General features: G+C 44.8%; 1 protein-coding gene across 1 annotated transcript in view; it reads left to right on the plus strand.

Moving 5' to 3' along the window:
- The window catches only part of SLC44A1 (solute carrier family 44 member 1), a 417,537-nt gene that overhangs the window by 209,088 nt on the left and 190,808 nt on the right, over positions 1-17,641 (plus strand). Inside the window, exon 3 of the mRNA XM_069239753.1 lies at positions 505-647. Coding sequence (XP_069095854.1) covers positions 505-647 — 143 coding nt within the window. The remainder of the gene's footprint in view (positions 1-504; positions 648-17,641) is intronic.

A 17,641-nucleotide genomic window follows, 5' to 3' on the forward strand; every position in this document is an offset into this window, starting at 1 on the left:
AAACCCCCTGGGTTCAAATTTGCTCAGCTTCCTCACATTTTAATGGACTTAGCTGTACCTCAAATTCAAATCTTTGTTTGCTTGGTTGTCTCTTTCTACAAGAGGTAGCCTAAACCACACTAATCCTAAATTGAAGTTGCATTTGTGTAGTGGAGGCAGATAGTGTAATTTCTGCAGTAGGAGACAAACAATCCTAGGTTAGCAGGAGGGTAAAAACCACTCCCATAAGGACAAGACATTGCCATGTAGAAATATTCCTTCCAGAACACAGGCTGATTAACCATTGCTTTGCCAAAGTATACTTTGAACGCTTAATTTTTCTTAAATGTTCTGTTCGTCTTTCAAAAATTCTTCTAGAGTACCTTGTCACCTGCATTACACACCTGCTCCAGTTGGACTGGAACATAAATTTTATTGTCAGTGTTGCATTTCTTTTTACAAGCTTATGCAGTGCTGTTTAAAAGATCTTTTATCTCTTGCATTAACGCTTCTCATTTTTTGTAGGGATTCATATGTGGCTTTTCAATAGCTACCGGAGCAGCTTCAAGACTGGTATCGGGATATGACAGTTATGGAAATATTTGTGGTCAGAAAAATAAAGAAGTGGAGCATGTGTTCAACAGCGGCCTAGACCAAACCACGCGCAAGTGAGTGTACTTTCTTTTGCTGTTGATTATTCTATCCAGGCGCATAAATTACTCTTGTTCTTTGGTGGGCCTCGGGAACCCACCACCAAGTTTTAGATTTTATGGCAAGTAGATGTTTAATTTAGAAGTATGGCGCCTTTACTGTGTTGAGTTGTCCATGGTAAATACAATGTGAAGTGACTTATTGAAGATATTCTACTTTCCTCCATTCCCACTATTTTCGAACAACATCACCTTTTGACCAATATTGGAACAATTCAAAGACTATGAGCCTGATTCACAAACTGCACTTTGTAGCACGTTGTGTAGTGCTACAAAACATACCGCAAAGTGTAAGGTTTGCCTATACTTATTTACTGTGTTCTCCACCCCCAACTGCTGAGTCTCCGATCATAAAAGTAAAGATTTTACTTGTAAATGTGAGAGAGACGGAGTAATGGGTGAGGAAAAGAGGGAGATGTACTACTGAAGAGGATATGATTAGGTAGTGGTAAGAATGATTTAGGTCTTCACCTACACAAGGGTAAGCCAGTTGTATTACTGTGGGAGTGTAAACATGCTCTTACACTTATGTTTTAAGCTTACACTTGGAGTTACTGAATACTGAAAGTAGAAAATCTGCTATGAAGTGCAAACTTAAAAGTGTAACTTGTCTCTGTGAACCAGCCCCATGTTGAATTGTGGTTAGGAGGCCTTCAGCGCCCCTAATTTCCTTCAAAAGCACATGTAGAGTGGTATGGTATCCTTGGTCTCAATCTTTAAGTCAGGCTGCACAGGACCCTCGTAGCCTTCCTCATTCGTCTTGTTTTTGTTTATAAAACTATGGTTTTGCTGTCTATGACCCAGTGGAGCACAGAAAGGAAGGCAATTGAATTTGTGTTTTTACTGCAGGAGGAAGAGGATGCTGAACAATGGTTGGTATTCTATATTTATTGTACCAGAATGTATGCATGCCATACAAAGAGGTGAACTGCTGGAAGCCCACTATTTTGAAATGTCTCTCCCACAGTCCCCTCACCTTGAAATCCCCACTTAAATTTCCATTCTAGAATGCCTCACACCTCCTTACCTTATGAAAACTACCATATATGATTACAAAATTACAAGCAAGTTGCACAGCAATTGAAAACTGTATACAACACTACAGTAACATGCGTAATCAGCAACATGAAGATGGGTAACCGTTTAAATCTGTGTATAATATTACAATAACATATTGCTATATTTCACTCGATCCCACTCTGTTGCCACTTTGGTAAAATATTGCACTTTACTGTTCATACTGTTCCATCCATTGAAGAGTTTGCGAAGCTCGCTTCTCTCTTGCTCCATTCGTCATACTTGTTATATCTTTATCAGTCCTTGGTCTCCATCTTCCACACTCACCCATGTTGGAAGCCTCACAACTTTATTGTTGTACCACACATTTCCATCAGATAACTCCACAACATACTTACCCTTACAACTCAGTATACCAGAAAACCATGAAAACTCCTTAATGAGTTTTTTCCAAGCTTTGTTCTGGCTACATCTCCGGTTTTGAACACCTCCTTTCTTCTATAACCTGTGCTGTACACCCCGTGGTCCAACTTTTCTTCTCCACCCAGAGTTGTTTTTAATATCTGTCTGCTTTCCTGCCTCTTGTTTTCTTAAGGGTTCAATTTCCTCTGTTGCTCAAAGCTAAGTAGAAACCCTCCTTCATCACCCTGATCCATCTTTCCTACCACGCCATTGCTCTGAAGACAGTATACAGACATTCTCTTTATTTCATGATACTTTAAAAACCCTCCATTTGTGATGAAATTAATTGTGCACCATTGTCATGACCAACTACTGTGTCATAAACAAGTCTTTAAGGAACTTTAGTATCTCAGTTGTGTTCACCTTGCAACCAAATTGCACCTCTGTCCGTTGGGTAAACTGCATCCACCACTACTAAGTTATGCCTGGGAGAAGCTTCAAGAACTGAGTGCTCCTGAAATGTAGTCAACAACCTCACCTTGATACCTTACTTTACCTTACGTTGTGACTTGTGGGCCAAACCTTATGGTCCAAGACACTTTAGTATTCCCTACTCCTCAGTACCAAACACTAATTCGCAACAAGGCCTGCATTAGATACATGGACTCTATCCCTTTGCACACAGGCTAGACTGGAACTTAATTTTTCTCTGCACTACAATCTAAAGCTGGCCACCATAAGTCAATTTTTGGGTTTCAATTTACCTCACACCACTCCTTTTCTGCTTTACCTTTGCTCACATGGGCATGTAGGGGGTCATTATGACCCCAGCGGTCAGTGTAAATGTGGCGGTAGTACTGCCAACAGGCTGGCGGTCAATACTACCACATTATGACATAAACCGACATCCATGGCGGTAGCAGCCGCCGGGCTGGAGATAACAATCTCCAACCCGATGCCGCTACTGTACCACTGGTGGCATTTTAATCCTGCCTACCGCCATGGTTTTGGCGTTACCATGGCGGTAGGCCCTACCAGTGACGGGGAATTCTTTCCCGGTCACTGGTAGGAGACCCATCCACCCCCCCCTTACACTCCCCAGATGCCCCCCACCCCTCCCGCTCTGTCCACGCTCCCTCCTTCCAGTCCCCCCATACACGCACACTCATAGGCACGCACCACGCATTCACACACTCGCTCACACAGGCATACACGTATTCATACACACATGCATCCATTCATTCATGCACGCACCTGTACACACATTCATACTGGCACGCAGACACGCATTCACATTAGCATTCATACACACATTCTCACACATGCACACACACACAACACTACTCACATATATGCACACCCCCCAACCCCTGTCGTAAACCCGACTTACCTGCATCCAGGGGGTCTTCCAGCAGGGGACCGCCAGGCCGTATTTTTTGACATAAAATGGCTGCCGACGGTCTACTGGCATGGCGCTGCTGGTGGTAGCAGTGCCACCTTAACACTGTCCGCCAGTATGGCCACAGCCCGTTTTCTGCCCTTCTTGTGGCGGAAATCCGTCTGTGGTCATATTTTGGCTGACGGATGTTAGCTGCGGCGACCGTCTTTTGGTGGCCAGCAGTAGGCGGCACTTACAGCCAATGTTATAATGTGGGCAATAGTGTTTGTTGCACCAACAATTTTGGAATGTTCCTATTGTGGGATTAGTTTTACCAGTTTCTCTGTGCCCATCAAACTCATCTGTAACGTGTGTCTCATCTTTATTTTTGAGTTCACCTTTTGTTCAACTATAGTTTGGAGGACAGTCTTTTTTATTTGTTTCTTATACTGTTTGACTTACTGTGATTTTGCGTGAGCCGTTTCCTCCCTTGAGATGTTGTTTCCAATTGTCTTGCTATTTGAATGCCCTTGTCCAAAGTCTGTTTTTCTGTCCTTACTAATTTGTCCTGAAGTTTTTTGTTTGAGTTCTTGTAAATGAGTTGATCCCTAATCAAATTGTTATGAAATGGTCTATAATTGCACGTGGCAGCTAAAGTTCTCATCTCAAGGCAGAAAAAAAATAACTGACTGGTTCTCATGGCATTTGCCCACTACCTAGAAACATGTGTCTGACCGCTGTTTTATTTGCTCTTTTCCTGTTATTTGCATGCAGTTGGTGAATTGTTTTTTTGTATTCATCCAAGTTTTCTCATGTTTCCTCAGCCACCAAAATGCTGGAAAATATATTAAGACTTTTCGTCCCTTTGCCGTACACAGTGATTTAGCAATCCCAGTTTTCTCTTCCCAAGGAATGTCACCACCGATGGCTTCTACATAAGATTCGAAACCCTCTTTTTATTGTTTCCTTTCCAGTTCGATTTACCCTCTAGTGGCCAAAAACACCTTAGCTATTAATACCGCTTTCATATTGGTGTACAAGTAGTAGTAGAAAGTATGTAGGTCCTGATGCAGGCAGACAGAAAGTTTGCCACTTTGCTTTGTAGTAAATGTCACTTATTGCTTCAAACACATTACTTTTATTGAATCATGTATTGCTTTCTATCCATAAATTGCTGTGTTAAGTGGTTTGCAAACAGTTGCACAGTTGTTTAAAATAATACATCTATGTCACACTTTATTTATAGTTCTCTTTATGTATGTATAGACCACTCGAATTGTTCTTGGTGCACTCATCTAGGTGTGCCGCACGCTCATCCGGATAGGGTTTGCTTTGGCAACTTGTCAGTATGTGTGATATCTCTACGCTTCTAGATGACAGGCATCTAGGCAGCATTTTCTCCTTGAAATTGACAGTCAGGTGGCCTTCAGTGACGTGTTCGCAGACTCAAGTCTGCGTCCTGTAACTCCCGTGGACAGTGATAGGCCTTGGTGTTGTCAGTCTCAGTTTGATAAAGAAAGCTAGTTGCGGACAAATCATTTTTGTAGAGTAGGGTACAGAGTCTTAAAGCATAAGGATTGGCCTACGAGCTCACAGCAAAGCATCAAAAACTGGATCATAAGGATTTTCCCTTGTGCAGCAGGATATACTTGTGGATGTTGTTCTGAGATGTTATATGGCCATGGTAGTCGGCCAAACAGCTGGACTCTAGGGGGACCTTGCAGGAGGAGGGCCTTGTGGGAGGCGCTAGCCTGATCCACAGGAAGACTTGCACAAGGCCCAGCTAACTGGAGGGCCTACTTGAGGATTCACTGAGAAACTAAACAGCTCCAGAAAACATCAACATCAAGAAGTGTTATTGGGAGAAGGATAGACCTGTACTGTTCGAGACCTATACCTTTCCACTGTGGTGCCTCTGTCCCCTCTCTTTGGCCAGGAAGCAGCTCCCCTTGACTCCACAAGCATTTTATCCAGCTCTTCTGGCTGAAGGAGTTTACACTGATTCTAAAACAATTTGAATTTCATTACTAATCATTACAGTTTCCTAGATATCGGAATTTATCTCCTTCATCTTTGGGCATCGTTCTATCCCCCAAGATGCAGTTCTGGTTAGACAAATAACTCCTCTTATCATAGCAGATTCATTAGATTTCATTTAGAGGAATGATGTATTCTTTTGATACCAACTTTCCCTGCTCTGGTTGGACGGATTCCTACGTCAGCATTCGTAGTTAAATGTGATCTTCACATAGATGTTAATTATGTTGCTGTTTCTGGATAGAGTTATACTGACGTATGCCAGCAGCATCTTCACAATATCCTAGTAACCCTGTGGATATTGAATCTCCATAACGGCGATGGATCATGACATCATCTGTGTTTCCATCAAATGTGTAGAGGCGAGGTAGTAAGAAAAAAACAAAAATTGTTGACATTTATTCTCATGGTGCCTAAATGTTTAAACTTTTACCACAAATTACGACTCCAAAAACATGGGAAAAAAGCTTAAATGTTTTTATATGGTAGGGGCTTACTTTTGGTCACTTCTCTTTACAAGACCGAGAAGCACTGAAATCCCACTGTATTGCCCTGCCGTAATATTTAATTGAACAATATTTTAAGTGTTAAAATACATATTATTCAACCCATTGATTCTTATTTTTATTTTTTGACCCAGACCATCATATGTTCATTTTAAAATGGTTAATAAACATGTTATTCAACATCTTATTCAGATTTTATTTCATTATTATAAAATGTTTACCATGCATGTTTATTCATTGTTCAACACATTTGATTTTTTTTTTCCCAATGTCATTATAAATACAGGTGTTTCCCACATGAAGTAACTAAAATATCATTTCTCCCTTCTTCCCTCCCTCACCTGTGTTGCAAAGATGCTGCTACTTCTTATTTTTCATTTTGTAAATTCTTGGGTTTCTGGGTCTTAAATTCAAGAGTCTCATATATTCCAAATTCAGGCAGTCCCCATCATATACCTCAATATCGAGTCAGGGAGCATTCTCGCTATTCATCAGAGTATGATTTCCTTGTGAGAATGGACCGCATGCTTTGTTCAGCTTCCTTATATGCTGCAATTCAGTAAACTGAAAATGTGGGGAGAACAGTCTTTAGCCACAGTTTTCTAGAAATAATTACTCAGTGGGGCAGAGTAACTGTGCCTTCATGGTGGATGCAATGCTGCATACTCTGGTACCCAGCTTTTAAAAGGTCACTAGGGGAGGTCACCAAACATACTTTATTGATAAGAGACTAGCTTTGTGCCCATCCCCCTCCAGTAGAATGGGATACCTTTAAGGCAGTCTCAATACCACTGCATTCACATGATTTTGGATGCCTGTGAAACTATAGACTGAGAACTTCAGTTGGTGGTGGACTCCCTTATTTACCTAGAAAGTGAAACCAAGCAAGACCCCACACAATTAGAATTGCCTACTCAGGCTAAAGAGAATCTTGGTACTTTTACTGAAAGGCTGAGGGGATAGATGACTCGGTTTGTCATACTCGTAAGCAGGGAGACAAATTGGGCAGCTCACTGGCAAGACCATTTAAACCAGATTACTCAGATAATACCATACCAATCATGGTAACTCCAGATACCATTCTAGGATTCTACAGGGAAATTAACTTTACATTCTTTGATTACTACCTCAAGGTGTAAGAAAAGACGAGTGATACTGCTACTGAGATATTAGAAGCTTTCCTGAGAAACTTAAATATTCCTAAAGTGACCCCTGAGTATAGGGAAGAAATGGATGGCCCATTAGCTAGTCAAGAGATCATGGGTGCCCTGTCGAAGCTTGCTGCTGGTAAAACCCCATGTTCGGGTGGCCTCACTCTTGTATCCTACATTATGTATGCTGTACAGTAAGACATGAGGCTAGTCCCTGTGTAAGTGTTTGCATAGGAGGCTGGATACCTACCTACCACTGCTAGTAAAACCCTTATATTGTCACTAGTGAAACCCAGATGACGCTGCCTTACAGATAATAATCTTTATTTAATACGGACTACAAAACCATTGACAAAATCTTAGATTATAGGATATTGATGATACTCCCAAGAGTAATACATATAGGTGGTCATTCCAAGTTTGGCTGGCGGCGGTTGCTGCCCGCCAAACTTACGCCGCCACTTTGCCGCTCCGCGGTCAAAAGACGTGGGGGCCATTCAGACTTTCCCGCTGGGCCGGCGGGCGCCCGCCAAGGGAGCGCCCGCCGGCCCAGCGGGAAAGGCCCTGCAACACAGAAGCCGGCTCCGAATGGAGCCGGCAGTGTTGCAGGGGTGCGACGGGTGCAGTTGCACCTGTCGCGATTTTCACTGTCTGCTATGCAGACAGTGAAAATCATGCTGGGGCCCTGTTAGGGGGCCCCACGACACCCGTTCCCGCCATCCTGTTCCTGGCGGTAAAAACCGCCAGAAACAGGCTGGCGGGAAGGGGGTCGGAATCCCCATGGAGGATTCTCCCAGCCGGGGGAAATTTGGCGGAAAACCGCCGGACCTGGCTGGGCGACCGCGGCTGTACCGCCGCGGTCGGAATGCCAAATGAAGCACCGCCAGCCTGTTGGCAGTGCTTCCGTCGACATCCACCCTGGCGGTCTATGACCACCAGGGTTGGAATGAGGGCCATAGTCTCAGTCTGTAGCACATCCTAAAATTTAAGGCAGCTGCTTCATATTTTGGATCTGGAGGAGGAACTCCAGACCCTCAATTGGCAATATATGTTCAATGTAATAAAGTTTTGGACTGTCAGGTACATGCTCTAATGGGTTTATTATATGGTAAGCCTCCGTTTAGTGCAAGAACAGACAAGCACATTTACCCTTCATATGAGGTGGGCAGAGATACAAGGCAAGATTGCCCATCCTCTTTCTCTTCTGTTTGCCCCAGCCATGAAACCATTCACTGCTAGGTAATCTGTGAGTGACAGAATGGGGGATACTATTATTCGGGGCTATCCATGCTGTGTTGGCATTTGCTGACAATATGCTGCAGTTCATAAAGGATATTTGACTCGGTTTGTGGTTGATTGCCCAGGTCCTGAAGAATTGTGGCGAAGTATTTGCACTGAAAATCCAGTATATTTCTCACCAAACGGTTTACAGCAAGGAACAGAGTTGACCTAAGCAGAGGTCACATAAAATGGTAGCAATCAACAGTCCACTCTTTTGTAGTCCAGACCGAATGGTCTTAAGCATTTCTGGGGTCTAGGAAATCTAACACTATGCTGCCACAGTACGGCTGCTATGCTATTCCAGGTACATCATGTAACACCTGCTATAAAGTGGAGGGGTGAAAGAGACTGCAGCTGAACACTAAGAGATGGCAAAAAGAAGCCTACTCATTCAACTTAATGTTTTTTTTTCTTTTTTTTTTTATGAACTTGAGATCGGGGCGGAATCGGGGGTTTCTCCATTGTCGGATTAGTCCAAGCTTTGCAAGACAGTATTTTCCTCTATACAATACTGCTTTAAAACATGGTATTATGATGGTTCTACACTTTGAAATTTGAATAACTTAACAACGATGGCTTACAGCGCGCTCTCTTTAGCTGCTAAGTACTGACTGATTTACCTATATCCAGTTGCAAAAACAAGCTTCGCTGTTACCCAACATTTGAAATATCACTTTATAGTGTTTTATGAATGAATGTCCTTATTTGCACTCTTGAGCTGCTGGCTTGCTAAATGCCTATTACTTGTAAAGGTTTTAACTAACTGATCAATACATTCTTCTTCACTCTTTTGGAGTCATAATATACTGCTAAGTCTGATCTTCTAGGAGGAAACATGGGAAGAACCATTTAAGGGTGGGGAGAGCACCAGATGACACCTGGCCGCTGTGAATCAAAGTTGAGCACTACCAATACTCAAATGGTAGCAAGGACAAAGAATTTATAAAAAATGGCCTATCTATAACCAGTCAGGAGGATTTTGTAGGCTTTCTGTATTAATAAACTCAACCCACTGGGAAATACTTTGACATACTGCCAAATTGTTGATGCCAAAAACTCCAGTTAGAGGTCCCTCCTATGTACATGCTATCTCTTTGATACCTTCGACAGATTCACTGTCCATCACTCAAGACATTGCCTCACATGCTCGTTTTGATTTGTGGTATCTGTTTATCCCTTGTTTGTTCTTTGTTAATTTCGAGGATTATTAAAAATAAAGATCATGATTATCCCTTCTGCAGTATTGAGAACATAATCCTCTAATTACAGAACTGCTGTTATGCCAATATGTACATGCTATTTCCATTCTGTCCTTTGTACTGTTATGTCAATGGCCTTTCATAAGCCTAATAAAGATTTAAAAAACAAAAAACAAATTCATAGTCATCACTACATTTATAAAGTGATTAAATCCCTGAGGCAACCAAGTGTTGGGAAATGTAGAGGCAGCTGGAATACGACCACATTTAAGAAAGCTGTTTCTTCATTGCCTTTTAAAAGGGTGCCATCTGGTACAGTAAGATTATATTGGACAGAGACTTCCAGATTCCTTGCCTTTCAATTCTCCCCAGGCGTCGAACTGGATCCAGAAGGATTTTCATGAGTAGCACCCCTGCGTGCCCGTATGTGGCATTGATCAGCTCCGTGCCCATCATCAGTGTTGTCCGTGCCGGAACTGATGTTGCGGTAGTTATACAAGGCAATCCCAGGCTCGCCAATGTCAGTTCTTTTCTTTATGTGCCAGCCTGTACTGATCTGACAAATGAGGTACTACTCAGTCATTTTTTAGCTGGCCTTTTTCAACTTTTTGTCAAACTTTTTTGAGGTGTCAAGATGTCTTCTCATAAGACGAGTATTAAGCCCTGCATATCTTGCCATCAGGTGATGTTGGTGACGGACCCGCACCTCGTCTGTTTTTGGTGTTTGGAGCGTGACTACAGCACAAAGTTGTGCTCTAGGTGTCAGGTCATGCATCCGAATGTTTTGAGGGAGCTGTCTCTAAAGTTGATGGCAAACCAGCACTGCTCTACAGGTACCGGGACAGGTCATGGAGGCCAAAGTAGTTGTCCCCCTCCAAATCCTCGGTACGAACAGGTAAGTCGAGGCATGAAAAGAAGAGCAATAAGTCGAAGCGGTTTTAGACTTCTCGTCTGTCGACCAACGCAACAAGAGCGTTGTCATTCTAGGCCTCGTTCTTCAGAACCTTGGCCTGGGTTGACTCTGCGCCTCCTGTAATTTCCGGAAGCCGGACAACACCAGGCAGTCTGACCCTGTCGGCACTCCTTCAGGCTCCGCGGGTCAGAGGGGTCTCCATTGGCATCGGTGAATTTGGCCTCAGCCTGATGGGCTGGCAGGGAACCAGCCCAGGACCTGGACTGGTGCCAACCGCACCACCTCGATCTTCCACAGCGCCCAATGGCAGCACCATTCCCATTGTCATACCCGACACAGACAGAGAGCTGAGTGGGTGTCGCCCGCTGCCGGCAGGAGCTTTGCCTCCTATTCTGTTGAGCTAAGCATCGGGGGGAAACTGGGAGGGGTCGCTAGACCCTTTAGAATACCAGCCTTAAGAAGAAATAGACTGGTGTGAGGATTTGAGTGAAGCCAGTGGACTGGACCTCTCCAGATCCTGATAAACTTTCTCCCCCTACCCTGGCTACGAAGGAGGGAGCCTCTTATGCAGTGGTGTGAGGAGGGCTGCTGAGGTCCTGGACCTTCAGCTTCCCTCTGTGGCAGCCAAGACTTATCTCAACAGAGGTGCTACAACCAGGAGCTTCCCTATCCAAACACCTGCTCCCGTTTAATGATGGCCTTACGGACGTTCTTTTGGGTATCTAGTCCAAACCTAGCAAAGCGCTCCTGCGAATAGGACGATTGTCTGCTGCCATTGCCCCGCATCTGGGGACCCAACCTACCTCATGCAACACCCCACCCTGAGAGCTTGGTGGTCCAAGTCTCAACTTTCTATGGCACTTACCCTACTACTCCCCTCCATAGGGAATCCAAGAGGGTGGACTCATTTGGGAAGATGATGTTTTCCTCCTCCACCCTGGCATTGCAGTCCATGAACACTGCATGCCTTTTGGGCCTTTCTTCCCACACTTTGTGGGGCACAGTTGTGCAAGTGTTGCCACAGGTCCCAGAGGAGGCTCGGGCTGTATTCTCTGACTGTTGCCAATGGGAGACACACAGCAAAGTCCACAATTTGTTGCATACTAGGCACAACCACCTCGCTAGGCTGAGCAGTTTCAACAACAGTGGCCCTCAGGCGCCTCACCTTGCGGAGGACTTCTGGCTGTTTGGGGGATGTTCAAGCTTTCCTTATGGACATGCACTATGATGGCATTAGTCTCTTCGGAGATGAGGCAGATTCATCGCTCGAGCGTTTCAAGGATTCTTGTGTTATGACCAGGTCCCTAGACCTTGTGGCGGCCGCACATCCACCCCAATCAGCTTTTTGCTCCTTATGTCCTTTTTCACCACAGAACTTGTGGCTGTCTTGGCCAAGGGAGCCACAGAGAGGTTTCCGGTGCCAGAAGTAGACTGTAATTGTTATTCCTACTACTTTCTGGTTACCAAGAAGGGCAAGGATCTTCGCCCTGTTCTAAGCTTATGAGTCCTCAATCTCTTCCTCAAGAAGGAGAAATCCAAAATGCTCACATTGGCTCAGGTCTTGCCTGGCCTGGACCCAGGAGACTGGATGGTAGCATTGGACTTGCAGGCTGCTAATTTCTACATCCCCTTCCTGCCTGCCCACAGACGTTGCTTGCAGTTCACGATGGGCCACAAGCACTTTCAGTTCACAGTGCATCCCTTTGCCTTACCAGTGGCCCTAAGGTGTTTATCCAAGGTGATGGTGTTGATTGCAGCTCATCTACGGAGATCAGAGGTGTCGGTCTTCCCCTATCTTGATGATTGGCTGTTGAAGGCAGGCTCACCCCAGGCTCCCGCCTCCCACCTCCATACTATGGCAAACCTCTTGCATTCGCTGGGGTTCACTATAAACATGTCAAAGTCACACCTTACTCCCTTTCAGACACTCTTTCTTCGTAGCTGTTATGGAAACTGTGCAGTTTCTGGCTTATCTTCCCGAGTGGCATGTCTAGGATACTCCGGTTATGATACCAATGTTTCAGCCTCAATCCTGGATTTCTGTGAGAATGGCTCTGTGGCTGTTGGGGCTCATGACTTTGTGCATCCTGCCGGTGACACATGCTAGATGGCATATAAGGGCTCTGCAGTACGACCTGAAGTTCCAGTAGGCACGGCATCAGGGGAATCTTTCTGATATGGTCCAGATCTCGGAGGGAACTGCGAAAGATCTGCAGTAGTGGTTAACAAACCCTGATTAGATCTGTGGCAGATCCCTCTCCCTTTGCCAACCAGATCTGCAAGTAGCGACAAATGCGTCACTCCTTTGAAGGAGCGGCCAATCTGGGAGAGGTAAATGTCGGAGGACTCTAGTCTCCAGCGAAAGTGGGACTCCACATCAACATGCTGGACCTCTGAGCAATCTGACAGACATTGAAAGCCTTCCTACCCTCATCAGGGGAAAGCTAGTGTAAGTGTTCATGGATAACACCACCGCCATGTGTTACTGCAACAAACAGTCCAGGGTGGGGTTGTGGACCCTTTGTCATAAGGCTTTACGTCTCTGAACATGGCTGGAACAGCAAGGCATATGGACGGGTGGTTCAACATCTGGTTGAGTCTGGACACCCAGCAGACAAACTCAGCAAAAAACATCTTCCGGATCATAAATGGCGACTCCACCCGGAGTGGCGCAAGCTCTTTTAAATCTGGTTGCCTCCACGTTGAACGTGCAGTCTCAGCAGTTTTGTGTGCTGTAGTTTCCAAAGCGTCTCTCACTCTGAGACCCGTTTTGTCTTGAATGGAATTCAGGCCTCCTGTTCACCTTTCCACCCATACTGCTTCTGAAGATGATCAGGAACGACTGGGACCAAGTAATCCTTGTGGCTCCGGACTGAGAATGGAGAGTCTGGTATTCTTGAGTTGCTGCACATGTACATGGATCCTCTGATCAGTCTCCCCCTTTGGGAAGATCTTCTATTGCAGCAGCAGGGTCAGATTCTTTACCCAAACCTGTCCACTCTCTGCCTTCTTGCATGGAGATTGAGCAGAAGCAGTTGACAGCTTTTGAACTTCCTCTCAAAGTCTAACTTCATCCTGGCAGTCAGGCGTCCTGCCACCAAAACGGTATACGCTTGTTGTTGGAAGAAATTTGTAGCATGGTGCACAGATAAGTCTGTTGATCCCCTTTTTGAGGTTCTACTTTTCATTCTTTCCCTTGCCCAGTAGGGCTTTGCTTTGGCCACTCTGAAGGGCTACATATCTGCCATTTCTGCTTTTTTGGAGGTGCATGATCAGCCCTCTTTGTTTAAGTCTCCTATTGTACTTAGGTTCCTCAAAGATCTTACTCATCTCTTCATTTTTTATGTGTGCTCCTTTCGAGCCTATCCCAACTGTCCCCTCAGGCGACTCACATTGAAAACAGTCTTCTTTGTGGCAATTGCATCTGCCCGTATGTTTTGCTTTTCACTAATGACCGAGCTGAAATACTCATGCACTGACAAAAAAAATATCTGGAATGCACTTCTTAGTCCATAGAAAACATTTATTTTTTCACTATGCAAGGTTCCTAAAATGAGATTAGCATGTTGAAAGCACACATTTAAAAATAGTGACAACAATGAAATAAAAACATACACGACTGATTCTCCACTGCAATATACACAGCAAATATATATATCTATATTATATTACAAAGCAGATAATGAATTAAAAATGCATCATCGTAGGGCCTGTCAGGTGCTTGATCTTTCTCCTGCCAGCGAGCCGATGACCCCATTCGACTGCGAGAAAGGGACACCTCTAGCCTCACGGGAAATATATATCAGGCATCCGATGTCTGAATCCTAATTGAGGTCTCTGAATCTCCTACTGAAGATATGGGTCTTTTTTTTATATCTTAAAAAAACGAAGGAGCTTTATAGAAAAACTCCTCCTCCTGGCGCAAAAAGTATTCAAACTTGCTGGCTAGTTTAGGTATGCTTTGAAAATAACACGTTGAGATTTGGTCACAATCCCAAGATGTCAAGTCAAAGCAAGGCTGTTCCCTGCCGTCTGAGTACATTCTTATCAACCCAAGCCCTTGGTGGGAAGAAAGTACAAAAACAAGACAGAATGCACAGTTTACAACGTGGAAAATTACGGGCAGCCTTTAACAAGGCAGTGTCTAATGCTACGATAAAATCAATAGGCAGAATTTCGCTAAGGCTAAACTGAATACAATGGAGCCTGTTACTGGTGATCACTAGTGTGACGGTGGACAGCCAAGCGCAAAGTGGTGCAAGATGAAGTCAATAGTCAAAACACACATTTCACTACGCCGCAGAGTGAGACAGCTGCAGAACTAATCATCTAAGATGCACTACCTCTCTATCCTGACAAAGTGATGCTTCCCACTAGGGCGTCTTTTTTGTCAAAAGTGGTCATGCCTTTTCATGTAGGTCAATCAGTCACTTTGCATTTTTTCCACTCCCCCCACAGCCCTCTAAGGAAGAGGGGAGACTTCACCACCTGGAGAGAAAAAGAGCATTGGTGTTCTGCCTTGAACAAACAAAAGAGTTTCTGGTGGATGACCAACTCTTCGTGGGGTATGTGGGTGGCAAGAATGGTCAGATGGTGCAGAAGCGAACCAACCCTTATTGGGTTGTGCTCTTTAACACGATCTGCTACTCGTGATCAAAAAACATCCCTCTGAAGCATTGCAACCTTATTCCACCAGGGCTAAAGCTACGACCACTTAGTTACCATGTGGAGTTCTAGTCCTGGACATCTCCCATGCAGCAACGTGGGCATCTCTGCACATGTTTACCAAACACTGCTGCCTGGACAGCCAGGCCCGTAAGTATGGGCACGTTGCTTGTTTGGTCCTGCAGGACTTTCTCATTTGAAATTGGTTTGCAGACCCTCTTTGGGGATGGTATTGCTTGTATATCTATTGACAGGGTAGGAATCTGCAGCTAAACGTCTTTATCAGATGGACAAGTTACTTACCTTCAGTCACGCCTTATCCGGTAGAGACTATGGGGGTCATTCTGACCCCGGCGGTCTCAGACCGCCGGGGCCAGGGTCGGCGGGAGCACCGCCGACAGACCGGCGGTGCCCCGCAGGGCATTCTGACCGCGGCGGTTCGGCCGCGGTCAGACTAGGAAAACCGGCGGTCTCCCGCCGGTTTTCCGCTGCCCTAAAGAATCCTCCATGGCGGCGGAGCGCGCTCCGCCGCCATGGGGATTCTGACACCCCCTACCGCCATCCTGTTCCTGGCGGGTCTCCCGCCAGGAACAGGATGGCGGTAGGGGGTTCCAGCAGGGGCCCCCGTAAGAGGGCCCCACTTTGTATTTCAGTGTCTGCTTTGCAGACACTGAAATACGCGACGGGTGCCACTGCACCCGTCGCACCTTCCCACTACGCTGGCTCAGTTCTGAGCCGGCGTCCTCGTGGGAAGGTTGATTTGCCCTGGGCTGGCGGGCGGCCTTTTGGCGGTCGCCCGCCAGCCCAGGGCAAATCCCAAAATACCCTCAGCGGTCTTGCGACCACGGAGCGGTATTTTGGTGGGGGAAGTCTGGCGGGCGGCCTCCGCCGCCCGCCAGACTTAGAATGACCCCCTATATCTAGCTTCAGATTCCTTACTGACTCACCCATCCTCCCCGCTCTGAAAATTTACTTCTAGGGACAGGGACTTCCCTTTCAGGGCCCTAGTTGTAACACACCAGGTGTCAGTGTTCCTTATGGCTTCGCAGTTCTGGCATGGAAAGTTGTGAAAAGAAACTGATGTCTGTGTCACTCAGTGGTGCATGTATAGGTACCTCAATGTAATTTTTCAGTACAAACAGCGTCAATGACATATGCAGAGACGATGGGCACCACCTACCAGCCACAGGGGTACTACTTACAAAAACTCTTCCTGATCCGTATGACACCTGGGGAAAATTCACAGGTAAGAAATATGCAGCTAGATATAGCCTCTACCAGATAAGACAATACCAAAGGTAAGTAACTTGTCCTCCTCAGGCGATATACCAAGCCTGGAAACAGGAAATTAAAATCAGTGTGTCTCATTATGACTTTTTCATTACCAAAGCAGTTGTGCCCTTTAGAAATGCCCATAAGCAAAAGATTGGAAGTTCCCACAAATCGACCTGTTTGCCATGTGCCTTGAATGCTAATGGTCCTCACAAGTATCTTTAATGTGCAGCAGTTAGAGTTCCCAGTGGCTGATTTCCTGGTAGTCCAAACCTGTTGTATCTTCTCTACGTCCTGGTTAGACCAGGCTCACCAATAACTTAGAAATAACAATACTTGCAATATGACCCTGGCAGATCTGTTTCTTTCAGCGCCTTTCTTTGGAAAAGATCACTATCCTGCATCTTTCATCTGAGCCAATTCCTATTTCTCCATTTTCCTTCTCAGTTAGTAACCTCTGTTCGTGCTCTACCTAACCATGTAAACGCTGCAATAATAAAAGGAACCCTCAAAGGCTCTTACAGATAACCATTTAGAATCATTTTATTTGTGTCTACTACTGTGTCCTGGCAAATACTGTAAATGTACTGTTATGTCAATTAATCATATTATCTAATTTACACAAACCTATTGTATGATATTTTGCTAGTCTCTTCCACTGATTTTGCCTGTGCCCCCACGATTGTTTCTGAATATTGATACTCCATATAGTTCAAAGCATCTTTTACTATTGTGATAACCAGTGGCCTAATAACTGCGTTTTCAGAACCTATTGTGTCAGTAGCTACCATTCCAGCTTATCAGACAAAAATAACTTGATATAATTAGTACTTATGAGGCGTACACCTTTCTTTCAAAAAAAGTATCTTCTTGTTTCCACATTGATCACAAAATACACTTTACCTCTTTTTATAGACGTCATCTTTCCAAGACAGAAGAACATAAAACGTCGGCACTGAATCTTTAAATATTGTTAATTGTGAAGCCTCTGCCACATTCTCTTACACTCTCCTGACTATTAAAATACTATTCCAAGCAAGTGACCTCCCTTCTAAAGGGCACCTAGACCCAGGCGGTCAAAGCATAAGCATGTTCCCGTATCTGTAGTATTTCAAACAGCCACCAGTGCTA

The sequence above is a fragment of the Pleurodeles waltl genome, chromosome 1_2 (genome assembly GCF_031143425.1).
Source record: "Pleurodeles waltl isolate 20211129_DDA chromosome 1_2, aPleWal1.hap1.20221129, whole genome shotgun sequence".
In the NCBI taxonomy this organism is placed as follows: domain Eukaryota; kingdom Metazoa; phylum Chordata; class Amphibia; order Caudata; family Salamandridae; genus Pleurodeles; species Pleurodeles waltl.